This window comes from Acanthochromis polyacanthus, chromosome 3 (assembly GCF_021347895.1).
Source record: "Acanthochromis polyacanthus isolate Apoly-LR-REF ecotype Palm Island chromosome 3, KAUST_Apoly_ChrSc, whole genome shotgun sequence".
Taxonomy (NCBI): Eukaryota; Metazoa; Chordata; class Actinopteri; family Pomacentridae; genus Acanthochromis; species Acanthochromis polyacanthus.
This window is the reverse complement of record NC_067115.1, coordinates 14,909,103-14,917,878: the sequence shown is the minus strand read 5'-3', so window position 1 is coordinate 14,917,878 and position 8,776 is coordinate 14,909,103. Positions and strand designations below refer to the sequence as shown.

General features: G+C 37.3%; 2 protein-coding genes across 2 annotated transcripts; one reads left to right on the top strand and one right to left on the bottom strand.

Moving 5' to 3' along the window:
- Nucleotides 1-230: 230 nt before the first annotated feature.
- Nucleotides 231-3,592, top strand: si:ch211-196h16.12 (regulator of G-protein signaling 5). Its single transcript, XM_022208078.2, has 5 exons — nt 231-1,357; nt 1,442-1,492; nt 1,580-1,632; nt 2,941-3,104; nt 3,196-3,592. Exons 1-5 carry the CDS (start codon nt 1,314-1,316, stop codon nt 3,361-3,363), a joined length of 480 nt encoding a protein of 159 aa, XP_022063770.1. The 5' UTR covers nt 231-1,313; the 3' UTR covers nt 3,364-3,592.
- A 1,265-nt stretch (nt 3,593-4,857) lies between these two features.
- Nucleotides 4,858-7,476, bottom strand: c3h19orf53 (chromosome 3 C19orf53 homolog). The gene is made up of 3 exons (XM_022208087.2): nt 7,323-7,476; nt 5,550-5,605; nt 4,858-5,429 (listed from the first exon to the last, which is right to left on the bottom strand). Exons 1-3 carry the CDS (start codon nt 7,411-7,413, stop codon nt 5,283-5,285), a joined length of 294 nt encoding a protein of 97 aa, XP_022063779.1. The 5' UTR covers nt 7,414-7,476; the 3' UTR covers nt 4,858-5,282.
- Nucleotides 7,477-8,776: the final 1,300 nt, after the last annotated feature.

Genomic DNA, 8,776 nt, shown 5'->3' with positions numbered 1-8,776 from the left:
ATTTCTGAACATTTGCCAAAACTTCAGGAAGAAAATTCCAGTGATTCCTTAAAAAAAATCCTTTAAAATATTTATTTTAAAAATCCCCAAAATTTGGCAAGAGAATTCTTGTAAATATTTTCAAAACATCTTTCCAAAAAATCCTAAAAATATATACATATACATCAGTAAAAACTTCTAATATTTTCTTTCACAAAAAAATCCATTTCTTTTTTCCACAAAAAAATGTTCAAAGATTTCCCAAAAACGTTGAAAATGTGGACGTCAGAAGTTTCACTGTAAAAATATATTTTTTCCCCCACATTTTCAAACTCTAAAAGGGATCAATTTTGACCAGCAGGACGAAACGAGGGTTAAATTATGAGTTATACAGCTGAATCCTGAACATCATCTCAGCCTAATATTATTTTCTGAGTCATTCACTAAGGCCAAAATAATATTTATCTTTTTTTTTAAATTGTGGACATTTTTTTTTATTATCCACCAAAACACCAAGTCAGATTCCTCATATGATATACATCAAATAAAGCTGATTATAATTGTGGCTATAGAGCCTGAATCTAAGAGCTGAAGGTTCTGGGTTTGAATCTTGGCCTGGGGTCTGTCTGTGTGGGGCTTATATGTTCTTCCTTTGTTCTCACCAGGTGCTCCAGCTTCCTGCCACAGTCCAAAGACTTTATGTCTCATTACGCTTTTTGTATGTGTTATGAGACATATTTTGTAGTAGGACAGAATCATGGAAGAGGTTTTAAAAACAAGCTAAGACAAGTAACAAATCACTAAAGGCAACGGAGAGAAGAAGAACAAAGTGGTATTGCTGATAGTCCAGGGGCAGATGCTCCATTTTATAATCTTGTCCATCATCAGTAAACCTGCTTTTCTCCATCAAGCAGTTCTCAGACTCTCCAGAGATGAGTGATATTTCCAGTCCACCTGCTGCTCCCTCATCACATTATAAAACCTCTAGAGGCCAGTCTGCATTCGTAATGACAGAGTGCTCAGATTGTTTATGTGCCCACACACTTAAGGTCCCTTGGATTTGATTTGCCTATTATCTACACTGGCTTGTTCTGTGTGTCCTGTTGACAGCCCGACATGGCCTGTAAGCACGTACACCACCTCGCATTGAACTGTTTCCATCTCTATTCGTTGCCATCGCCACACCTGCTCATGTGAGGGCAGCAGATTGACAGATCAGATCGCACATCGAGTATATAAGAGCGCTGTATTCGACGAGGCTGACTGATAGAAGGAAAATATTTTCTACTAGGTTTGCTTGTTGCTTCCTGTTGCAGATTTTCTACTAGACATCAATGTGTAAAGGACTCGCCTACCTGCCGTCCTCATGCCTGGAGAAGTAAGTATTTACCTGGAATAAATGATTCCCTGATTGCTGAGTTTGTTTTGTACATCTGTGATTTTGTGATTCTGCTTGTTTCAGGGCGAAAGAGATGCGGGTGAAGTTAAGCCACCTGGCTGACCACAAGCACAAGTAGTTCTACTGAAACCTATTTATCAAAAAACTGGCAAATCAGAGAAGCTAAAGCTACAGTTTGACTGTTTTTGCCTCTTTTCGCAGGGTTCAGGATGGAAAAATTCTTCAGGACCTGGAGACTCTGCTGAACAACAAGAGTAAGATGCAATTTTGTCCTTATGTCTTACTTCAAAAGTCAGTTTAAGAACACATGCAATAGACTAGGAAAAGGACGTGTTAATATTAATGACAGCTGAACTGCTTTCAGCTGCCTCTTGGATCACTGTCATGTCTTACAGAGAGACTTGAATAGAACAAAACTATAGTTAATATTGGTAATAAGCTTTCTTTTTCCAGTGAAAACCAAGTGGGATCTCAATCACAAAAAATTATTTCTTTTCAAAGGTAAAATTCCTGCAGCTCAGAAACCCAAATCCATTCTGTTAAATAATAGAAAATAACCATCTCGTAAAAATACAATTTAAATACGTTTTTTGACTTAATCTTATATGAGATTATGTGTATTTTGGTGTTTTATTGTTTAATGGAGGATATCTACATGTGTAAAAAAAAAACAAACAAAGCAAAACAATGAATATAGAGGCTTTTAGCTCTTATACTCAGATGAAAACACATTTATTCAAAATTTATGTTGTTGTGAATTGGTCATTTAACAAACAAATCTATGTAAAATTACTGAATCATTACTTCTTTTTCTGTTCTTGTTAAAAAAACATAATTTATTTTATTTATATAATCATTTTTATGTTAGATGTTAATGATGTGAATTAACAATCACACATTTTTGGTAATTTTATGGATATTTTCCTTTATTTCAAAAATAATGGGAAACAATCAAAAATTCGATAAAACCATTTAAAAAATCTAAAACAATTTTGGTGATACATGGTCTAAATGTCTAAGATTTCGGCTCCACCAGCTAAAATGCAGTCACCTCTGCATGTCACTAATAACACATTTTTAATCAGTGTTTTAATTTGTTCTGTTGTAGATTTAAAAAAGCAACAAAACTGATAATTGTAGAGGCATTTTTCATATCAGAATCTTTTGGCACTTAAAATATGGTTTATACCAAGACTAAACTTCAACACATTTAATGTTTATATCTCTTAGAGATGTTTGGTATGACACCAACACGAAGCTTCCAGGATGTCGGGAAGAGAACAGTTGTATACATTCATATCAAATAAGAAATGAAGTTCATTACTGTAACTCACATATGGAACGACTCTGGGGCCAGGTCTACTGTGAAAAAAGTCAGGTAGTTGCCCAACAGCTGCACATTTCCCACCACCTTACGTACATCTCTCATGACAGTCATGTTTCACACGTTCTGCAGGGAAAGCCTCAGCGTGAAGTTGAAGTTCTTGATTCATCTCCTCTCCTGCACTTTCCTCCCTCTGGTTTGTTTTTCTATCTCTCACTTTTGTTCTTATCCCTCTCAGGCGGTCTGCAGGTGTTTCGTGGGTTCCTGCGTTCAGAATTCAGCGAAGAGAACCTCGAGTTCTGGCTGGCATGTGAGGACTACAGGCTTTGCTCTTCAAACCTGAAGAAGACCAAAGCCAGCAGCATCTTCAGCCAGTTTATCAACGCTGACGCCCCACAGCAGGTCGGTGGAGGAGAACACAAGGCATCGAGACAGTTTGTGAACAAATGAAAGGATGAAGTTTCTTCTGACAATCTGCTTTGTCCCCCTTTAGGTAAACCTGGACGCTGAGACCCGCGAGGCTCTGCTGAGCGTTGTAAACTCTCCATGTGCCGACACATTCAACAAGGCGCAGCAGAGGATCTACAGTCTGATGGCTAAAGACTCCTTCCCTCGGTTCCTGCGCTCCAATCACTGCCTGGACGCCATAAAGGCTTTCTAAATATTATTACAGCAGACCTGATTTAGTTAGAAGTGCTGGTGAATCTGTGCTTTTAATATGCTGATTGTATTTGCTTGTTTTGTGACGGCATTAACCACGAGTTTATGCACTGTATGCTGCTGTTACTGTAGCGTCAGATAGTGGCCCTAAAGCTTCAATGTAGGTGCAGATACCAAGTGTAAGCTACAATGATATCCACAAAGGATTCAAATAAATACCTCATAAAAGAGACCTGATTATGTTGCATTTTATGGCATTAGTATTTTTTTGTTTGCTTTTACAGAGACCTAATAGAAGTTGCACTTTTAGCCTCCAAAGGGAGCCGAAAACAGGTTTTAAGAGAGTATGTTGACATTAAAACAGTTCAAACAGCATGTGGTGTTTTCAATGACAGCGCTTAAGACAAACCACTGCGTGCCTGCCTTCATCTTGGATTTTTAGCTCAAAATAGCAGATTTACTTTAAATCAGGGTGCAACACTGTACTATAATAGTACCGTACATTTGGCTGCAAAGTCACAGTGCAGTTTTACAGATAAGTTGTGTAACACCACATGGACTATTCTCCTAAATAGAAAGCTATGGGTGAACTGCACACCAAAAGATCCAAAAAGTCAGCATCGCACGAACTCTGAAATCCCTCTCTAAATAATGTTTACTTCAAATGCGTCATTAAAAAATCTGGCAGTCCGAAAAAATGCTGAAATGTAATGAAAAACTTGCATACCCACTTGTGTAACAGCTACAGAAGTGTGTGAGGACAGAGATGGGTGATGACTGGCAGATTCTGTTTATCTTTGCTCCCTGAATTTGACATGGAAATAACTGTTGATACGATTTAGAAGAAGAGGTATGAACAGACTTTGTCACTGCCGTAGGTTTTCATTTAAATAAATGCCTGTTGAGTCGCTTGTCGGCAAATAAGGCAACACAATGACGGCTGATCCTTTGACCCACTGATTAACTTGAAGGTGTGAAGGTGCTTCCACTTAGAGCATCAGAAACTGAATATGTGTAGCGACATTTAAACCACGACACACTCAGTTAGTGATGCATGTTCCATCATTTTTTCTTTCTGCTCTCACGGTGGCCTTAAACCGTTACGGAGGCAAAGGCCAGATACCACCTGCCAACTGATGATGCCACACAGGTAATGCCATTTGTCAACACAAGTGCCACCAAAAAACAACAAAACAAAATGTTTAAGATTCTTGCTTTCATGAAAGAAATCTCATTCCAGTCTGGAAAAGTCATAAACGATGAATTTAGTTTCCCTGTGCATATTTACAATTCAACACTTTCATTTAGCTGACACTTACATGATCCAAAGCGACGCACATCTGAGAGTAGATACAACACGAGAATAGTAGACGGGGAATTTAAACCACTGATCTCTTGTGCTAAAGTCAGAGGTTTTAGTCACTGAGGGATCCAGCTGCAAGTGTTCCAATTAGGCTCACAAAAGACAGAAAAGATTCACAGAAATAATCAGTAGTAGTTCTAGCACTTCTTTATTATATGAAGCCAGTTTTATTCTCACTTCACCATTTATTTCCTATACAGTAATGACTATACAATATTCTGACAGAATGACACAACCTGCTTATGGACTTACAAAAATAACATCTGAGCATCATCACATCAACACCATTTCTTAAGTCAATTCTGTTCATCTCTTAAATAGTATAAAGTCCTTCTGAAATGTCCATAATATTCAAATGCTTTTGCTTAACTTCTTACACAAGCAACGTTGAGGGAATAGTTCAGATTATTTGTTTTCCTGAAGTCAAGTGAAACATCAGGAAATCCAAAATAACAGAACAGGTGACATCTGAAATGAAGTGAAGCTCTTTAACACTCCCAGTCCATTCTATTATATTATATCACAGCACCATGAGATTCAGGTGATACAGTTGAGTGCTATTTGTTGCTGGTTCCAGGTCGGGCTGCTCCTGGGTTTCCTTTACCTTCAGGCCCTTTAATCACACTCAGTGGCTTGTGGAGGGACGAGCTGGCCTTCTGGGTCACCTCCTGCTCAATCTTGTTCCTGATGGCGACCTCAAGACCCTTCAGGGAACAGCAGAGGAGGTGAAGTTAAATTATCACTCAGTCTTGCTGCTGTGTTCACTGACAAACTCCACAGAACTGAGATAAATAACTTTTTGAACTTTTTAAACGTATTTTCACCTTCTTCAGCTTCTGTTGCTGAACCACGTGAGTCTTCTTTGGTGCAATGATCCTCCCTTTATAAAATAAAATAAAAAAAATCATAGTCACATTTCCAGATGCCATTAATGCTTATTGAATTAAACAAATAAGACAGACTTCCAAAGCCTGCATGTACTAAATCAGATGAGCCAGAAATGTCACTTGTTAGACTGGAGGATAAACTGCCAGCATTATCAGAAAACCTACTTCTGTCCTGCTTCTTTTTCACACAAGCAAATCTGAAGTCTACTCATTCTCATTAGAGCTTTGTGAAGTAAAAATGGTCCTGTAATGTTTGCTGCATGTCTTATCCAATGGCACATTTTTCCCCCACATAATTGCATTTCACTATAATAACCTACAGCCATGGCCATAAGTTTGGACACAGCATGACTTACTGTGTCTGTTTTGATGTCTATTACAGAACATAACTAATATTTTTTGACAGCACCAGTTTAATTAGTCAACAAATCAACAAGGGATATAATATTATCAATAAATTCCAACAATTGGAACAACTTTGTTCCCAAAACATAATATTAGAAGAAAATAACAAAAAAAATGCAGTACTTTCACAACCGAATTCGGTAAGAATAACAAAATGACACCAAACTCTTTTGATGTTTTTTTTAAATATGAAACTTAATATAGTTCTCAGGAGTTGTGTACTGTATTGTAAGTGACAATTTTGTGGTATTTTCTAAGATTCACAAGCGTCATGGTACTTGTGTCCAAACTTATGGCCATGGCTGTAAATGATGTCAATAAATCAATCTTCACCATTACAACAAAACATTCATGCACAGATAAAGTACACAAAGGTACAACTACTTTAAGTCTATTGAAATGAATGAAAATAAATCTTGGCTTCAAGTCAATCTGATGGTAATTCTGGAGACTGTGATATGCAGTGGTGTTGTTGTGTTTTAGTGAAAGGTGTTTTGAATACTTGGTCTAACCTGTTTACATGAGGGCAGCCTGAAGCGTGAACATCATAACCTTCAGAAAGGTTCAAACTGTGCTGTGCAGTACTAGTTTTATCCTGGTGTACCCAATGACCTTCAGGAAAGTACAATTTACTGCATTACTTTTAGTCTGATAATAATCTAGCAGCTCAGGGTATAATTACAGAGTAACTCTTTTCCTGATACAACACATATTAGGCATCTTTTCTTTCTTAAGCCCCTTACTGTTAGTGAGATGGTAACAGTAGTAGTATTTTTCATGTTGTGTGGAAAATCGTTAATAAACTAGGCTGTTATTTTAAACCCATGTTTTAAAAGGGCTTTAATAAAACTAAAGCTGGGTCACCGCCTTTTATTTAAGAAATGTGCATTTTGAACCAGAGTGCTGCAAGTCTTTCTTTCACTGCAATAAAAATACTGAAGATGTACTAGCAGTGGCATTAATACGAGCTTTTTAAAAAAAATTAAAGTCACCATGACATCATTTAGATTACAGTAAACTGTTTCCAAAGCTAGCATGTCGACATAAATGTAGCTAAATCTACACTGACTCTTCGGTATTGCTGCTAAGTCTTCCGTTATTTATTCCTTTGGAAATTTTTAGCATTAAGATATTCTGTCCTAATAATTCCTGCTGGATGTTTGAAGGGAAACACGAGTTTTAAAGTGAATAATCAGAGACAACGTGTTTACAAGCAGGTCACGTGTTGGTGCTGAGCGGCTAAAAACATTTAACTCGCCCGTTTTCGCAGCTTCCTGAACAGAAGGTCGCATTTTAGACTCGTACCTCCTTTCTTCGGTCCTTTCTGCTTGTTCTGTTGATGTTTTTTGGACGACCCTGGACGCTGAGCTTTAAATTTCTTTGCACCTTGAGCCATTTTGCTACACGGAAGTACACGAAGCGAATTTTCTTCTTCTTCGGATTAATGGAGGCTCACTTCCTCCTGTGGTAAAACACCGCCACCTGCTGGTGTTTCACTGTAAGGCAATTTTTCAAAAGGTATAAACGAGCACATGCTTTGTTAGAGCCAGTTTTCGTTGGGTTGATAGCACATTTTACTCTCACAATTTACTGAGGCGATGAAAATCTTTAGTTTCAGGAATTAATGTCTGAATACTTCTTTTTTGAATTACTGTAATTAATCAGATTGTAGTGGCTATTTGTCAAACTCTAACTCAGTCAAATCAAAGAGCCACAGATATATTATGTATTAGTAATGTATATTGTCTAATCATCTAATAATTGTTCATTTGAGGCTTTTATTTCTTATTATTTCTTATTCTTTGCTTTTATTTCCTCTCTTGCTCTGGCTAAAATGAAATGAAAGAAATAAAGATAAAACAAATAACTCATAAATATAATATCTTAAACAAATAAACAAACTTCTGAAGTAAGCAAACAAGCAAATTATACCTGTTAAGAAACAAAACTAATAAACAGCCCCTGAACAGATGAGTATTAGGACCGAGTGTCAAGCAAACATGAAGGAAAATGTGCTGCATCAGTACACTCTGTGACCTCATGTAACACTGAGAAATGTTGTTTTTTTTTAATATCTTGTTTAAAATGAGAATAAATCAGCCAAATGAAGGCAACAGACTTGGTATTGGGGTTTGGACTGTTTGAAACATACAAGGCAAGAAATGGAGCCCAGATAAGGTGTTACAATGTGAATGCTACATTTATCTCACCCTCAAATCCATAACATTAAAAATCTGGGGTTTCATTTTAAGTGCAATTGATTAGAAGCTCCTTATGGAGTAACAGCATTCCTCTTATTTAAACTCCTGATGTCTGCTGTTCTCTTTGCTTTTAAGCTGTGTGGTGTCATCATGCCAAGATCTAAAGAGCTGAGGCCTGCAGAAAAACTGCAGTGGATGCCTACGAATCTGGTTAGGGATTTAAAAAGATTATTTCAAATAAATCATTCCACACTCAGGATTATCATCTACAAGTGGTGCAGACTTTAAACAGATTTGTCCAGCACTGATCGACCCACACAGGGCCAGAGTGGGACTCATTTTCAGCCCTGGACTTTCATGCCTCAGACCGGCCTACTTTAGATCATGACCTATTACTATTAAAATCACGTAATTCTCGCCTTGCATGTTAAGTCTACAATAGCGCACTGTTCTGCAAAGTCTTGTAATTCAGTGTGTTTTTCTAAAATATTTCCAATTCGGTGCAAGTAAGGGTTGCTTCACAATGTGGATATATTTCAACATAAATGCACATCTCCA